Source organism: Gopherus evgoodei, chromosome 19 (genome assembly GCF_007399415.2).
Source record: "Gopherus evgoodei ecotype Sinaloan lineage chromosome 19, rGopEvg1_v1.p, whole genome shotgun sequence".
Taxonomy (NCBI): Eukaryota; Metazoa; Chordata; order Testudines; family Testudinidae; genus Gopherus; species Gopherus evgoodei.
Genome location: NC_044340.1, coordinates 9,869,325 through 9,887,098, shown reverse-complemented (window position 1 = coordinate 9,887,098; position 17,774 = coordinate 9,869,325). Strand labels below are relative to the sequence as shown.

The 17,774-nt window shown below is 51.2% G+C and overlaps 1 protein-coding gene across 2 annotated transcripts in view; it reads left to right on the top strand.

Moving 5' to 3' along the window:
• The window catches only part of SNX19 (sorting nexin 19), a 48,304-nt gene that overhangs the window by 10,114 nt on the left and 20,416 nt on the right, over positions 1–17,774 (top strand). Inside the window, exons 6-9 of one of the 2 annotated variants that reach the window (XM_030538398.1) lie at positions 1,516–1,612; positions 2,472–2,622; positions 6,565–6,694; positions 17,001–17,161. In XM_030538398.1, the coding sequence (XP_030394258.1) occupies positions 1,516–1,612; positions 2,472–2,622; positions 6,565–6,694; positions 17,001–17,151 (529 nt within the window). In that variant the 3' untranslated portion in view covers positions 17,152–17,161. Of the gene's footprint in view, positions 1–1,515; positions 1,613–2,471; positions 2,623–6,564; positions 6,695–17,000; positions 17,162–17,774 lie in introns of those variants that run through there. The other variant, XM_030538397.1, reaches the window with a different exon arrangement.

The following is a 17,774-nucleotide window of genomic DNA, read 5'->3' as shown; positions in this document are numbered from 1 at the left end:
GAATAGGCATGCTGGGTTCTTTTTATTATTATTTTATTATTTTAAATCTGCATTTAGAAAAATGGTAAGAAATGGGCATATACATGTATGTGTATAGAAGCACAGTAATATACGGCTGGAATGGACCTTAACAGGTCATCTAGTCCATGCTCTCCATGCAAAGGCGAGATTAAGTCAACCCTAGACCGTGTGTGTGTTAGTTAGCCAGAGCTGCACTGTCACTGTTTCAACATCCTGTTAGTGCTTCCCTGGGCCCAAAGCACCAGCCAGAACTGCAGTCTCCTTAGGAGGTGGGCGAGGCAGCATGGTGCTTGCAGGTCCCGTGGCTGTCACCGACACCTGCATGCTGTGCTCACCCTGAAATCTCCCTGTTCTGGGTCAGAAGTTCCAGCCTCAGAAGCTGAGCTCCTATATCAATCTCTATGGCAACCCATCCCAAACACTTGGCATGGGGAAACAGAGGCACAGAGAAGCGAAGTGAGTTGTCCATTGTTGCACATAGGTCAATGGAATTGCTGGGAATAGAACCCAGGAGCCCTGGCTGCTGCTGTTAACCACTAGCCCATGACTGCATTGCAATCACCTGGAGTGTGTATTCTGGGTACCCACGTGGTCTGTAAGCCCTTATGGAGACTTCCTTTGCAGGAGACCCCTCCCCTCTTTATAGCATGATACAAGCTCTTCTTTGGCAGGGTTTTTCACGGCATCTACAGGGCCATTCATGGTATGTATCCCATGCTGCTATGCATTCAAAAATTGCATAGGACTTTTGAAAATTATACCTACTGGGTGGTCTGCCTAGGGCCACTGGGGGTTACAGGCAGGGCCCGCCCTAGACCAAATGGCGCCCCAGGCGAGGAGCATCTTTGGCGCCCCTCTCTCTCCCATTTGTTAAGCTTTTGAATACCTTATTTTTTATTGCTTTTTAATTTATTCATTTTTCACTAACCTCCTAAAATGTTCTGGACCTTGGTAGAATCTCATGGAACCTTCCAGACTTTTGGAGAACGGCATTTTCCAGAATGTTGTCAGCCATGTGAACAAGGTTCGCAATATCGCAGCTGGGCTCTCACTTCACTCCGTTCTTAAACCTCCCTGACGGACTTGCGACATCCTACCCAGCGAGGGCCTGGCTGACAACATTCTAGAAGGTTCGAGGGAAATATAGTTCTCAGAAAGTCTGGAAGTTTCCACGAGATTCTACAAAGGCCAGAATGTTCGCGGAGGCTAGTGAAAAATGCATCTGCATACGGAATGCCTGAAACATGTCACTTCAGACGTTCTACTTTCCCTTTTGTCGCTAACAACAGAACCAGCAACCCAATCCCGGTGCCTTCCAAGCTTGGCACCCTTGGCAGTCGTCTGCCCCTTAATCTGGCCCTGGTTACAGGACAGATGAGAGCTGGTTTCCTTTCACAGCAGAGTGGCTTTCTGTGTTCTTAGCTGAAGCTTTAGCAACTCCTCACATCAGATTAAGGACAAGGCATTAAACTCTACTCTCTCTCTCTTCCCCAGGCCGAGGCTGAGGTTCTCGTCCAGTAAAATTGCTCCAGTGCTGAGCGTGGCCGAAGCACATGAGAGGATCCTGTACGGCCTGAGGGAGGGCAGCACTGTGAGTGCGGATCCTGCCCGAGGATGCTGGTCAGGTGGCCAGGACCATGGGTCTTTGGGAGACTGTTTGAGGGCTGAACTGGAAAAAAATCTAGGTGCACGAGGGATGTGGTGCAGTGGGGACCCCATGTAGCGTATTCACTGCTTGCTGTTGCTGGAGATGGTCACCAGTGCAATGAGTTCGGTAATCTGAGCCAAACATGAAGCTGTTTGCATGGTTGGTTCAAGAGGGGCCCAGTGCCTAGCAGGATTCTTGCCAACCAAGCAGGAAGAGCATTCACAGAGCTACTGGGGAGACCAGGGCTGCAGTAGTAAGGGGGAGCTGCAGGTGAGGAAAGGCCTTGGTGGCAGGAACCATCTCTTTGTTGTAACTTTGTGCAGCACCTTGTACACAGGGCCTTGGCCTCTGGGCACTACCACAGTCCAAATAATAAACGGGCAGAGCTGGTTGGGGTAGGAGGACTGTTAGAGATGAAGGCAGATGTGTTGGGCATCTAGGGCTGGTGTAACAAAGGGTGTTACAAGACAAGAATGAGATGCATTGGCACAGCTGGGGCATGGTTCTGGAGCCCAGAAGCAGGAACTGGTGTTGCGGGTTGAAACAGAAAATGAATAGCAGCAACAGTGACTCCCTGCAGCCTAATTTTTATGCTTGTGGTGCTAATGGACAAGCCATAGTGTGCCCTGGCGCGAGCCACTACATTCAGCAGGACTACACAGGGCAGGACTCAGGAGAGGCTATGTTTCAGGGCAGTGGCTAGCTGTTCGTATGATGCAAAGTAGTTGGATGGGGTGGGTTGCCAGTTTTATAGCCATCTGCTTCCCAGTGCTGTGGCCCTGACACATGGCTGTTTCCTCAGGTCTCTGACGCCTTGTCCCTGGCTGGGATGGAGTCTTTCATTCAGAAGCAGGAGAAGTTGCTGGAGGTGATGTCCAGCGAGGCCTCGGAAACCGAGGGGGTGGGCTCCACGCAGGTTCCGCAGCAGCCAGTGTACCAGAAGGATGACCCTGGTAAGCTCCTGCCTGCCAATGCCCCTCCGCTGCACCCCATCACTTGGCTTTTATGTTACATGCCTCTCCCATCTTAGTCAGTCTGCTTATCTCATAAGGCCTTTGGGGTCTCCTTGCCTGTCATGCTTTTGGCACTCTGATTAATGGTTGAAACAACCAGACCTCTCTGGTGCCATGCTGGGAAGCAGCTGTGTGCTGGATTGTCGCTGGAAGCAAAGGGAAGAATCAGAGCCATGTGGGTAGGGAGAGCATGGTTCAGGCATCCCTTTGATGCTGTCCTGTGGCATGAGAGCAAGGGCTTTCTCAAAACTCCTTGCTCGTTCCAAGCTACTTAGATGTAACCTCTTTGGGTTTCTGAGCATGTCCAGCACCCATCGCAATGTGGCCCCACTCCCAGGCTGAGGTCTCAAGGCACCACTGTGATACCAGTAATAATTAATAGCTAGTGGCCAACAGTCTGCAAACCAATGAAAGCAAAGACTGCTCCAGCCAGCATAGAAGAGACTTGAGGAATTTGCTACCCAGGAGCTGGAGAGAGAAAGCCATTGCATGGTGTGAAAAGGGCCTGAACAGTCTTGCACACAGTAATATTTTTAGTTGCACATGCTGAAAGGGAGTGATCCAGTCTCACACTTAGTGCCCCCACTATGTCCAACATTGTCCCATTTGCCTTTCTCTAAAATAACCTGTTGGAGGTATGGTGCAGGAGCCAATGGCTAACCTGTTCGTGTATCTGCATCTCTTTTACACCCCGTCTGTAATAAAAAATCTGAACGACTCTCAACATCAGCACCACAATGGTCTTTATGAGGCCGCACCCTTGAAAATTCTCACTTGGGCAGATAGATGTTGCTTCTCTGCATAACAGAATGGATCCAAGAGAAAGTAACAAAGGCAGTTTGCAGAGAGCAGAGTTGTCTAATACTTTGGGAGTGTGAGTCTGGACTCCCATTTGCTTGGTTTCTGCCTGATGGACCCGGGCAAATTATTCCACCTGTGTGGCCCTTGTTCCCAGTTTTCCAAGCAAGCAGGGAGGGAATAACACTTCTGTACCCTACAGGCTGAGCTGTGAAAAATGTTTATGGAGAGCTTGGAGTTCCTCTGCTGAACGTTACTATAGAGATGCGTTTCCTAGAAGCAGGAGGAGGAGACGTTTAATGCATTTTAGTTTCAATATTGCATTTAAAAAAACCCCTCCATTAAAAGAGCATTAAAGTTGCAAAGTCAAGAACTCAAAAGTTAGGAAATGCCAGAATTAAGATTGCCGTGCAGCTGACATTCAGTCCCCTTGCGTTTTGTGTGATCTAATACACAGTCTTTCAGAGGTTTATAACTTGGCCAAATTTGGATGGCTTTAATGGGAACAGCAAAGGGCACATCTGTGACACTAGGATGACCTCTGCCAAATTTCAAGTCCCTGCTCCAAGCGTGGCGACACTAGAGCTTCTCAACAAAACAGTTGCAAGGATATTTTTGACATGGGCAAAACAATGTGTTTTTCCCTAGTCTGTTCTTGGATGCGGCTGAACTGTTTAAGCTGAAACTTTCCAAAAAAATTCATCTTGAGGCAGACACCCAGCCTGGAAGATTACAGACCAAATGGTTCAAGTCTGCTTAAGTTATAACCAACTGCAAACATGGTCTCATAATAGGAACTGTGGGGAATCCTTATGTATAGGTAGAGGTGCCTGCCCTGCCTCTAATGAATGTAAATATGTAGCGCCGCAGGGCTGTCATGTCTGAGGTCACAGGTCTGTACAGAACAAATGAGACACGAAGGGGTCGTATCTAGCTGAACTCTCGTGTAAATGATGCTGACTTATCTGAGCTATCACCAGACCTGGAAGCAGCAAAGGGATGGAATGGTCTGGGAGGAGAGGGGGAATGTCTGCGAAATGGCTTGCCAAGGACAACCAGAGTCCTTATCTGTTGAGTAAGTGACCTGCCAGAAGAGGGGGGCGCAATGAGGTTGGCCAGCCAGTGACTTGGGGTTGGGGGAATGGACATGAAGGAAGTAAACAAGGTTAATTCACGATCATCTGTCTTGTAGCGCTGCCTGAGTTTTTGCACGTGGTGACAGCCTACTTTGGCCCTTCTAGTGTAAATCCAAGCCCCAGAGGAATGTAATGCACAAGAGGAAATGATTCCCAGGAGGACCAGGTGGCCAAATGTGAGCTGCTGATCTTCCTAGACGGTCATGTGAAAACAATTAGCATCCAGTCTGATGGGACAAAGAGGTCTGCTCACTAACAGCAAGGAATGGAAGGAAAAACCCTGTCCACTCTCCTTTTGTGCCGTAATTAGAGCAGGAGCAGGAGGATTCTGAAAGATGCTCCACCTTCAGGAGAGGATGAAGAGTCTGCGTGACTGGGACAGTGAGGGGAACAGGAGGTCAGCACGTGGAACCTATGTTTGATTTTGGCCACCCATAATATGGGGAAAGTAAAGCCTCCCACCTGTGGCACGTACCCTGAGATCTAGGGGTGCGAAAGTTCTCTGGATGGGCTAACTGCAATTAAGATCTGAAGCTTGCACAGTTTGGTTAGAGAGTCCAAGGACTCTGAGGAACAAAACCGACCCCTGTCGAGGTCTGACAGCAACACATCCCTGCTGACGTTTTTTTTTTAACCGTTCCATTCTGTGCTGGGATACTGTTCGCACATTTCGGTGCTGGGACCAGAGCCTGCCACAAGATGGCAGCCCAGCAATGCGAACCAGCAAGCCAAACCACTGGGAAACCTCAGGTTGGGAGCAGTGAGGAGCATGCCTCGGAAAAGCCCAGCTACTCCCTCCCCCTGCTCCCTCAACCACCTTTTATCCACACTCAATGAGTCCAAACTCTGGCTGCTGACATTGACTTCCTCATCACCTGTTCCAACCATACTGCCATCCCTGAACTCCCTGCATTGATTCCTACCTCTTACCTGTAACCCCCACCTGTACCCACCCGGTATCCCCCACCTATGTCTGTCTTCTTGATTCCTCTCCTGATCCCCATACCTCTCCTTGTGCCTCCTTTTCCCATTCTTGTCTTCATGCTTTTTTTGTCCGATTGGCTGTCTCTGAGTTTGAGATGCTTCCAATCCCTCCTTCAGCACCCACCCCTCCAAGTAATCTCTTCTCCTCGTCCCAGGTTCCCTCCCCCGTGAACCTCTGCCCCATGTCTTGTCTCCCCTTTGATCTTGCCTTATTCTGCTTGCAAGCTGTTTGCAGGGTCCATGTCTCCTCTGCATTTGTAAAGCGCCATGTCCGCTTAGGGGCTGTACAGAAACAGGCAGTGAGGGCAGGGACTGGGAGCCTTAATCCTAGCATATGTTCATGTCTGCCACTCCTCACTGGAGAGGAACTGGGGATGCCCAGCCACTTTGCCCATGCCTCCTAACACTCGGAATGGGAATGTGTGACTAAGGAATTGGCCATGTGCACAATACAATGTGGCTTTATTTGTCACTAGGCCTTTCCTACAAACCACACGGATTGTGCCTGGTGCTATATTGTAAACGACACCCCCAGCCCCACACCTGCAGCTGGGGGTGAAGTCGGTGGGGCTGCAGCAAGTGACAGCAGCTGGGGATCTGGTCTACTCTGTGTTATGGGGAATGCGGGAAGAGAAGGGGGCTGGCTGGATTGGAGGTGAGAAAGGCCAAGGAGTGTTTTGGAAGGCAGGTGTTGCAGTGGAGAGAGCTCTTGTGTCCGGGCTGGAGCTAGGACTAAATGCAGCTGTCAGGGGAACTAGCTGTGGGTTGGGGTGTTGTGGCATGGCCCTAGGCAAGGAGCAGCATTCTGCTAGAGAGCTGGTAATTGGAGTCCTGTAAGGAAGGGAGTCTGTGCCTCAGCAGTGCAGTTTTCCTGCTGTGACTGCAGAGCTGTGGTCTCACTCTGATGCAGCAAGCAGCGTGGATGCGAACCAGCTTTCTCACATGCCCCTCTACCTCCTGGCAGATTCTGAGACGCCCCTGGCAGACACGGCTCTGGACCTGCTGCATCTGCTACTGATGGATCGCTGGAGCTGGCTCTGTACTGAGAACATGCAGAAGGTGCTGCACCTCCTCTTTGGGTCCCTGATCCAAAGGTAAGATCTCTGCAGCACTCCACATCCCCAGAGAGGAGAGAGCTGAGTGGGCCTCCCTTGGCACATGCAGCCCTGGGTCGTTTCCCTTTAGAGACAGGAGGGACTGATCCATAGCACCAGGTGCCCGGCTCTTGGCATGGGAGGTTTTGTCCCTGGTGAGAAGAGCAGCATGTCCAGTGAATGCTGCTTCTTGGCTCTCCAGCGGGTGCTCTCAAAAGGACATGGATCTATTTGGGTTGGTAAGAGCAGCAGCCACCACAGTAGGAATATGAGGGAAGTTACGTTAGTGAAGGATAATCGCTACTAATCTCCCCAAGCATTAATGGATTTAGTCTCCCAGCACCCCAGGGAAGTAGGACTCCCAGCTTCCACTGACACCCAGCTCCCTCTCAGTAAGGGGCAGGTCACAGCTCTGCCTTGTCTGATGTTCCAAAAAGAAATGCACACACTGTCCCTGAGCAGAGTGTGTTTGTAAACCTCCCTTCTGCAATGCCGCATGTGCGTGGCAGGTTCAGGATGTGCCAAACCTTCCCTAGTCTGGCTGGCTTAGAGCCCCGTCCTCGGCTGGCGTACACATTGAGTGAGTGCTCACTTTTCTTGTGAGCTTAAAAACATGGCTTCTTCTCTGTGAGCTGGGAAAAGGAGGGTCATTTGCTTGGCTATTAGCTTGGTTATGTGAAGTGTCTCTTCTCGTACCATCCCCTCCTAAGAGGGGATGCCTAGGGCCAAATCCTCAGCTGATGTCAATCAATTAATGCAGCTGCACTGATTTACACCAGCTGAGGATCTGATCTTTGGAGGTAAACGGCAAAGCTTTTCTAAAGAGCCAAAGCTCAAAGCCTGGAAGCATTTCCTCTCATGCAACAGATGTTCCCCAAGGACCATGTCAGGTGAGTTTGTCAAAGCCCTTTCAGGCTGGAGATTCTAACAGCCACTGGAAAGTTGGCTCCTTTTCGGGGAAAGGGGAGAAATTCTACAGCTTCTCCACAGTGGGCTTTTCTAGCTAAGCAATGAGCTGGAAACTGATCCCTGTGTGTGTGAGCACAGAGGCACCAGGTCCTGACACTGCACATTATCACCTCCTACTACACTGCGTCCCAGTTACCCACGGAGCCTGCAGTGCCTACTCCTTTTTCTACTAGAGAAGTGTTCACGCGCTAAGCACCTGACTGGCTCTGTGACTCGTGCCTAAACTGGGGATCTCTGGAAATACCCTGAGCAGAGCTGTGTTAGGAGGGCTGCATATGCAGCCCCTCCAGGCAGTCTGTGTTAGAGATTCGGGGTCAGACAAACCTAATGTCTCCATGAGCCTTTGCCTAGTGCCAACGGCCTGTTTTAGTGCCCAGATTAGAGTGTTCTGCGATGGTTTCCCCTGGAAACAGAACTGAAACAGAGCTTCCAGTCCAAAGCTCGGCACCCTTTAATTGTAGGATGAAGAAGGAGAGTTTGAGTTAGAACCCACAGATCCGAACCCCTACCCTCTGCAGTTTGTGTCTGGATCAGATCCAAAACTAGAAGGGGCCTATACTTCCCATCCACGTCTGATGCGACCCAGAAGGCTGGGGCGAGCTGGAGTTTTGCAGGGTCAGCTGATCTGTTACCAGGATACTGATGCTATTGATTAATTGCTCGGGCTTCTCTCCTTTGCTGTTCTGGTTGACATAATGGGCACCACGAGCAATTGGATGGGGCCTCTTGGCACTGTTCAGCTCTGGTGTGGGATGAGAGCTGAGGTAGAGTCAGAGGAGGAGTGTGGATGCTCTGCTCTGGGAGGTCAGCTCTGGTGTTTCTGCGGGAGCAGTGCTAGTTGCTTGGTGGCTCTGGCTGTGACGGAGTGCTATGGTGGGGATCTCCATTCCTCTGTGTTCTTGGCATTGCTACCTGCCGCAGAGCTGACAGCAGCCTGCGTTCGCCTCGGGGTACGTCTCTCCTGCGGATGGTAGCGTGATATGCCCAGGTATACCTGCATTAGCTCTCAGCTAGCTAGCACAGTTCAAAATAGCGGTGAAGACGTGATGGCGCAGACCCTGGCATGGGCTGGACAAGCCCACCCAGAAGCCTGGGTATGTATTGGTGGTGCTGACCCGCATCGGTGTCCATGTGGTTGCATCTTCACTGCTAATTTTATCCATGTTGGCTAGAGCGAAGCTAGTGTGGGTATGCAGACACGAGCTGCATCGCTCAATTGCAGTGTAGATGTGCTAGCCACACCCACTCAGTATGGCACTGTGTCCCCCTCTGGTAGCTGGGTCACACAGAGCTTCGGCTAACCAACGTGGGTCTTGTCTCTCGGGCTGTAGAAGCTCAGGGTTTAAGACCCAGGTTGGGTCCCTGAGGACAATGATTCAGGAGTTTTGTGTTACATGGACTCGGGTTGGAGGCATTTCACCAGTCTTGTACCCCTAACTTGATTGAACAGGTCAAACCTAAATACAACTGCAGCCCTGACATCCTGACTCTGGTGCAGACTGCTGCTGGGTAGCCCTAAGAGGGAGGAGAAGATGCTAGATGCTGTTTCTGTGGCATGAACTATTCGATCCTTGGCAGCCCCTTTCTCTGCTAGTGTAGACCAAGCAAAGGGATACTCTTAGCAGATTAATGCTCCATCTAGTCTGGCATCCTGTTTCCAACAGTGACCAGTATGAGCTACTGGAGAGGAAGGTGCATGTAACTTTTTCTAGGCAGTTATGGAATAACCTCTCCATGGGGGGTGAGGGGGGATAACTTCCTTCCTGACCCTTATTAGTTGGTTTATGCCCTGAAGCATGAAGATTTATATAGAGTCAGATGTACAGCCTGTTCTACTGCTTCTGATGCCCCCAGAGGGTTCCTTTCCTGCTTCACAAGATTCCCCATTGGGGTGTTAGTGCTTGAGAGGGTGTTGGTGGGCGCTTCTGCTTCAGAATTGCCTCCCACTGCTGTACACTCCTTTTGCAGCTCTTGTATGGTGAGGAACGTGCTGTTCCTGGTGTCTTGATGCAAATACCCACATGGGCATTCCAGCTTCTCTCCAGAAAGTACCAGAATTCCTCCTTTGCAGAAGCCATGCAGCTGAATGATCCAGATGCAACAGGCTGGATCCCCCTGCCTGGTGCAATAGTATTGAAATCAGTGGAATTGCACTAGGGATGCCTTTACCCCCCTCTTTACACCCACATTCTTCTATCCTTTGGTGACTTGCAGCAGTTTCTCATTTCTCCCCGGTTCCCTCTCTCTCTCGGTCTGTTCCCTGGCACCAATCCTCCTGTTTACACCTGAAATTACAAGAAGTGTCCTCTGCCAGATGCTCTTGCTAACTAGTGATGATTCCTCTCCTTCCCCCCAGCGAAATATCCCACCCCACCCTTCTTTCCCTCCTCTCCCTGGCTGGAATATTTGCAGCTGGAGCCAGGGGCTATAAATCTCCCTTGATTGTCAGTTTCATGGCAACAGGAGGCTGGAGGAGAAAAGCTGGATGACCGAAAAAGGTATTGTTAAGTAAAAGGGAGCACAGGCGTGCATGTCTGCAGCGGTGCTGAGTGCATCCAATTGTGTAACATGGAGTGGTCCTTTTTTGGAGCCGCAGGGAGAAGCGGGGTGGGGGTCGGGGGCAGCTGGGAGTTGAGACAACCCTTAGCCAAGAAAAGATTCCAGTTTGTACAGCCCTCTCAGCTTGCGTCTGTAAACAAACCCTCAGCCCCGCTCCAAATCCGTGCCCCTCATTTATTAAACTGTCTCTTTCCTCCCTTGGATCAGCAAAAAATGTTCCTAGCCCTAGGGGAGGAAACAGGGCTGTGGTCCTCCCTGTCGGGGTGAATTCAGAGTCTGCATAGGGGCCTGTCTGCAAACAGAGATGGGGCTATTCTTGGCTTCTGAGGTATCGCTACAGGAATTAGAAGTGTTTAGACAGTCCAAGTCCCTTTTTGAGTGGGTGAGTCAGTGCAGCAATATAAATACAGGCCGAACACACAATGGCTGCCTCTCCTCATCCTGCCCTCAAGCTGTCCCCTTTGGCAGCGGTTGCCACTGTGTCAAAGAGACAGGCGCCATGGTGATGGGCACAGTGAGACAGCCTAGATCCAGGGCACTCTCAGGGCTCCATCTTAGGTTCTTAGCCAGTGGGAGAAGAGATGGGAGAGCCTGGCTTCAGGTCTCTCAGAACCAAGTGCCCATACATGTGCCCTGGGCTCGAGAGCCAGCTCCACGGGCGTCCAGAAACAGAGCCACCTTTGGGTGCCAGAAGATTAAAACAAATGAATCAAACAGGAAAAGTGGGGGGGAGGGAGGAGAGGAGGTGTTTGTGGAACCTTTTGAAGACCAGGGCGAGGTGGGAGCTTGGCTTGGCCTGGCCTGATCTGGCCACCATCAAGGCCTAACCTGGTACGAGCCCCTTGCTGAGGCAATGGTGGGTCCTGCAAATGAGCCACTTAAATAGATTTCCTGGTTCATTTATGCTTAGACCTCAATGAGGGGCACTTTGTGCTAGTAGTGATCGGTTCTGGGCTGTGGGCATGTGCCCCAGGGCGCTGGCTAGTGGCCATGAATGTTGGAGACCCACCATCTCACGTCCTACAGAACAGCCACTGGGAGTGAGCTCCAGTCATCTCCAACCTGACTCCGCTCACCTCCCTCTGATAAAGTCTCTGCTTCGCCTCTAAAAATGCCCCTGCTCTCTGCCTGTGGAGTTTGCTGGCATCGCCTCTTGTGTTTCCCAGGTTCCGCAGTGCTGTGATGATCAGGGGAGGCTGAAAGATTCTCTGTGGCGGTGAAGGTGGCCCAGGTATAAAATGTGTGGTGATTAGCCACAAGAAGAGCCTGGTGCTCGCGTGAAAGAGGTGTGACGTGGCTGTGCAAGAGATCATGCAGTGTGGGTGCAGCAGGGGCTGCCGGCATGGGTGCAACAAGCATGTGCGTCAGAGCAGTGGGTTTGGGATGCAGGCTCCTAGCATGGGTGCCACAGGACCAATAAAGGGTGCTGTAGGCCTATGGTCCAGGACAAATAGGGCTGCAGTGTGGTTATTGGGGTGGATGTGATTGGTGCAGCAGGCTTGTGCCATGTGCTCCCAGTGTGCAGAGTTCATGTGTGCTGATTGTACCGCTGTATCTGTAGTGTGCAGACTGTCTCTGTGTGTTACTGCAATGGCAAAAGGGATATGGGTGGAGGGAGCAGAAACCCTAGAGCAGTGCCTTGAAACCCTGCTGATGAAGCTAGAGAATTCCGAAAGCTGGTGGCCACCTACCGTAGGCTCTAATGGAGCCAAGACTGCCTGAATTCTGACGGCCCATGAGCTATGTCCCATTGCCAGTAGCGCAGGTATGAGGAAGCCCCGATGACTAGGTCAATAAGTCAGTACTCACTGGCTGTTCTGTGTCGTGTCCCATGGCCAGTTCCTTGGTCAGCTTGCTCAGCTCCTCACCAGCCACCACTGCAGCCCTTTGTAATGGGTCAGTGAGATTCCTGCGATCTCTCTTGATAGTACCACAGGGTGTCAGGTGGCCACAAGCGCTCCTGCTGCTATGATAATTTTAACCATCTGGGGGTTTTTAGCTCAGATTTTTCCCTCTTTGGTGGCTTTGCTCCTTTCAGCCCAAGCGAGAGAAGTGGTCGCTTTCTCTTGCAGAGCATGTCTACTTCCAAGTAGATGACTCTGGGTGAGGATGGGGATCTAGAGACGAAGTGAAATCTGGACAGATTCAACTCCATTCTCAAGGTTAGCCTAAACCTCTGACTGCCAGAAGCTGGGAGGGGGAAGACGGGTCAATCTCTCTGTAATTGCCCTCTTCTGCACACTCCACCTGAAGCTCTGGTACTCGCCATTGTTGGAGACAGGATGCTGGGTTAGATGGACCATTGGTCTGACCCAGTCTGGCCATTCTTATGTTCCAAGACTCTGGATCTAAACACCCCCAGTTTTGGGAGAACTCTGGATCCAGATCTGAACATTCCCCACTGCCCTCTATCTCTAGCAGGTTTTTTATGTTTTTTGTTTTTGCAGTAAGCTGTTCTAGTAAGTCATTCCCCACCCCTTCCTGAACATCAAGAGAGGTGTGCATTTTATACGACCCACTAAACCAAAGATAAAAGAGTTTGTGTCTCATCACATCCTGGCTGTCTGCACTTAGTAACCGGAGCAGAGCTGCCATGCTGAGGCTCGGAAGTGCATGTGTATATAAGGGAAGCGTGGGCATATGCAGTCAGCTTTGTTGGTGTCAGGTTCCACGTGGCTTTATAGGGGGCACAGAGCAGGAGTTAAAATAAATGAAAAGCATCCCTGGCTTGGATCAGCATCTCCTGTCCTGATGCTCCCTCGGTCATATGCTCGCATAGCTCTTCCAGATCTCTCCCCTGGCCTTTGTTCCCCTCCTTCAGCACCTTTATAGTGTGCGCTGGATGCAAAGGGATCCATCCCTTGCCATCCCTGGGGATCAACATCCCCTGTTTGTCCATAGCAGAGGAGCAGAGCGAGTGAAAAAGGAGCTGTGCTAGGAGCTAGCCTAGCTAGATCGTTGATGAGTGAGACCAGCCAGGTGGTCTTCAGGTCTGCATGAGGTTTAGACTGGGAATCAAGGTTCAAGCAAGAGGCTGACTCAGGGAAAGGGTCTGGGTTCACCAGCACTGAAATCTTCCAAGCTGCCCCAGTGATGTTTAGGCTCTGAGTGGCAGGAATCTCATGAGATCACTGCCCTTGCCAACTTTCCACCATTTTGGATGTTGACAGCCTCATGGGCCCGGTTATTCTGGTGTGGATTCTATCCATTGCTGGTTCTTCCAAAATTCCAGCTGGCTTCTGAGCCAGGATTGGGAAACAGGGTCCTTGTGGGGTTGGATCCATCCTAGAACCAGACCTTAAGGGAGACTGCAAACCATCTGTTTGAGTCCAGGCCAGGCGGATGGTGACAAAAAGTTGTTGCCATCTGATGGCTTTTTGGATAAACTTTTATGAAACGAGTTTGACAGGTATCAGTTTACATCACAGCCATCTCTATAGAGGGGTGAGAGAGTTGAATGGCCCCTCTTATCCCGGGAAGTGGTCGGAGCCAAGGGGCGTTGGTGATGGATGGAGGAAGACTGTTTTGCTACTGCCTGGGTGGTCCCTGTTGTATGGATAGATGGAGGGCATTGGCACAAAACTTTTTTTTTTGCGGTTGAAAAGTGCAAGAGAGAAACCCCCAGGACATGCACACACATGTGCGAGCTGTAATCCTGTCACAATATTTATCCCTATTCTTTTCCTGGGTGGGGTGACATAATTTCTAGCTAGTAGTGAGTTTGCCCTGTTATAGGTTTGTTTCTTGGCTTCAGGTTTGTTCTTTAGATGCCACCTTTCTTGCTTTGGCAGGGTGAAGAGGGGTCACTGGCTGTGCATTTCTCACGGTGGGCATAAGGGGGAGCTGCCAGCCAACCTGTGATTCTCTCCAGCTGATTAAAATTTGGAAGGACCTGGCAGCTGTGCAGCTGAGGGTCTCTTGTCACTAGAAGGGGCTGTAGCTGGGATGGTACTGAAGGAGCATGCCCCATGCTGATCAAGGCTGGGTGGGTACATAGAGGTGACAGCTGAGAATGGATGGAATAAGAAGAGAACCAGGCTGCGTGGACACTGAGCAAAGGGATGGTTAGATTCACACTAATGGTGTCCCAGATCCCAACACCCTAGACCTTCTGCAGGAGTTTGGGTCCAAACTTTGTAATTTGGGCCAGTTCCCTGTTGATATAATGGATTCCTGGAAGTACACTGCTTCAGGGTCAAAAGAGCCACACGACACTCGCCCAGAAAAACATTCTCTTGATCCAGGTGTACCATGCCAACTGGCACCAATGGGTATTAAACAAGACCTACCTAGAGAGTTAGTAGCCCAGGGGTGGAGGGGAAGCGTTGCCCACTTCTTACAACTGAGGCCTGTGCCCTCCCACTTCTCTGTGTAAAGCAGCTCAGTTGTATCAGAGCCTTGCCCTTGTCTCACTGGCCTGCTGCTTTCTGTCTCTGATGTGGCCTGGGATATGATGAGTGACCAGTGATTTAAAGTCACCATCCTCGCCTATAATTGTCCAGGTGGAGGGGTGGGGGCTGAATCAGTGTGTGGGGTCAGACGTTGGTTTGTGGAAGGTAGGAGCAGAATTAAATAAAGAGCTGGAGTGAGAGACACACACACACCTGGATCGCTGATCTTTGGAATGACAGATCTGTTAGAGATACGTGGGCTGTTGGATGTAGCACCAAGATGAGGCCTGTGGTGGTTTGAGGGTGGATGAATAGTCTGAGGGCATGTGGCTGGTAACAGCTGAAGCGCTGCTCTGATGATGCTGTCGTGTCTCTATCTCTACCCTCCTGTAAGCTGGAGGAAGCTTAACTTAACACCATTCTACCCTTAAATCTCCTTATTTCACCCATGGAAGTTAGAGAGGGAATCCAGCCTATTGCTGTTGGCCATCTTAGCCATTCTCTTTAGCCAGGTCCATATTATACCTTATACTCTATTCTCTAGTATTTTGTCCAGTGCTAAATCTCCCAAATAATGGGATGGATCCTGCTTCCTGTCAGGGAAACTAATCAGAGTCTTCCTCCATCCCCATGTCCAGAAACCTCACCTGCTGTTCACTGGTTGAGTCTCCCCTTATTACTCCTAATTTTACCCTATTGGGCCACCCTAGACCAGTCCCTTCTCTCCTTAGTGCTAGTGACCCCCACAAGCGTGCATGGTGTGTCCTCCCCAATCCAGAGATGCGATAGGGGTACCCAGACACAAAGCCTGGCCCTTTAGCTCAAGCTGTAGAGACTCATGCTTTGAGTCCAAGATCTTTCTTGTGTTATGCGTCCTGGGCCAAATTCTGCCCTTCCTCCTGCTGATCTCAGTGGGGTGTAAGTGCAGGGAACCAAGCCCCACCTGTGTGTCACCACTGCCCTCTGCTGGCTAGAAGGCCTGCATGTGCACATGGCCACATTCCCTTCCAATGGTGTGAGGTCTGGAGAGGTTAAAAACTTGGCCTTCTGTGCTGCTCATGAAAATGCTGCCTTAGGTTGGACAGTGAAGGCATGTGGCTCTGGAGCGGGTGGTCCTGAGCTCTGTCCCTGCAGATGGCCATGAAGCTACAACAGTTGATGTAACCAAGGATGAAGCTTTTCTCCTTCAGTTGTTTTTCTTCCTAGCAGTGCCCTTAAAATAATTTGCTTTGGGGAAATCTCCCTCCCTGTCACAAAGCTTCCTATGTTCTAGCATTCCATTGCTGCCCTCTCCAACTTAAATATTAACCCTTCCCCTCCCCCCAAACACACACGCACCCAAGTTTCCTGCCTCACATGGCTCTTCCTCCTCCCTGAGGTGGGTTTCTCTGGGCCGCCCGTGGTAGCTGTAGCGTCTTGGGACCCTGCCCAGTTCCAGGTTATTCCAGCTTTTATTATTATTCTTTCAAACGGTGGCCCAAGGGCTCATTATACCTGCAGCCTGGGATGAATATGTGGCCGGAGGGAGTAGGAATTCCCCGCCTCGCCCCTGCAACCGGCATAGAGGCCTTGCCCTGGGGCTGTCCATTCCCACCCAGGCTCTGTTCCATTCCCTTCCTGGCCCTCCGATCAGCCTTGGAACTGACCACGATGGAGTTTGCTCCCCACTGAGGTAAAGTCACCACGAAGAATGAGGCCCCTGGTTGCCAAGACAACCATTAAATTGCCATCATCTTCCTGGCCCGTCTACCCCATCAGGTTTCACCTCTGTGCCTCATCTCAGATTGGGTTTTTAGCTCAGCTGGGTGGCCAGTTTAATTAGCCCTCCCCCCAGGGGCTCTGCATTTGGAAAGCTGGCACCCTGGTACTGCTCGAATGAGAACGGGGCCAGGCAGCTGTTCATACGAGAGTGGGTAAAACTGGTGGGAGAGGAGGAGAGGATGCACCACTAAAATTAGGCTAGGCAAAGCACCAGGGAGTTGTATCCACACAGCAGCTTTGTTCCTATCATAACTAGGTGCCTGTCAAGCTTGCATATCCACACCTCCCTCTGTACTGGTGCATTCTGGGGAAATCTGGACGGCTGTCCCACAGTGCCTCAGCAGGGGATGGAGCCTGGAGGGCCACAGGGAGTGCCCCAGGGAGGCAGTGCGTCCTGGGATGTCCCACTACTCACGGAGCTGGGAGGAAGACAAGCTGGTTCACAGTTAGGGGAGCCCATTAACACTGCAAACCAGCCCATGTGTGTTACTGGGCGACAACCTTGTGCCAGGGTGGGCCACTGATGAGGGTGAGCGTCCACGCTGCGAAATAGAGCTGTGCAGAACACCAGCCACAGCAGCTGCTGAGTTGTGCTAACTCGAACTGTGCCCTGTCTCCTTCCCCAGGCCAGCCAACATGAGCCTCTTCCTCATCCCATTTCCTCATGGTGTTCTTCTCATCTTGGTAACCAACCAGGGGGCAGTGGTTAGTGCACTGACCGGGGACTTCAATTCCCTGCTCCCTCCACCACCACCCCCGACAAGACTTCCTGCATGACCTTGGGCAAGGTACTTAGCCTCTCTGTGCCACAGCTCCGCAGCTGTACGATGGGGATAATAGCACTGGGCTGTCTCCCTGGGGGGTTGTGAGGATAGGTACATTAAAGATGGAGAGGCACTCAGATACTGTGGTGATGGAGGGGTGGGGGGGATTATGTAAGTAATCCATCTAGATAGAGGAGAGCAGTGCTGGATGGTCTCTACTGGTCTCTGGATGGGAGAGGAAGTGCTGCAGTATCTGGGCTCAGTGGAAAGCTTTCTTTTCTCCTATGTGGAGTGGTGATGAGCCTTCTGACACCGGGAGCCATGTGAGGGCTTTTTGTGAGCAACTCAGGCTGTTCTGGGCTGGCTCAGTGACTGTCCACTCCCATCCCTCTGCATCTGGGATAGGACCCAGCCTCAGTCCGTCTAAGTCAAAGCGCTATCCAGCTTCCCTGTGCCATGTCTGAGCTTCTCAGTCAGACTCCAGCCTGGTTTTGAGCCAACTTGGGATCAGCCTGTGGTCTTGTGCCAAAATCTTGGGACTTTCCCAGTTTCCTGCTGTAACCACTAGAAACACTGCCTCCTTTTGCATGACCCACTGAGAGCTCGGAAATCACTATGGCTACATACCGTCTTGAG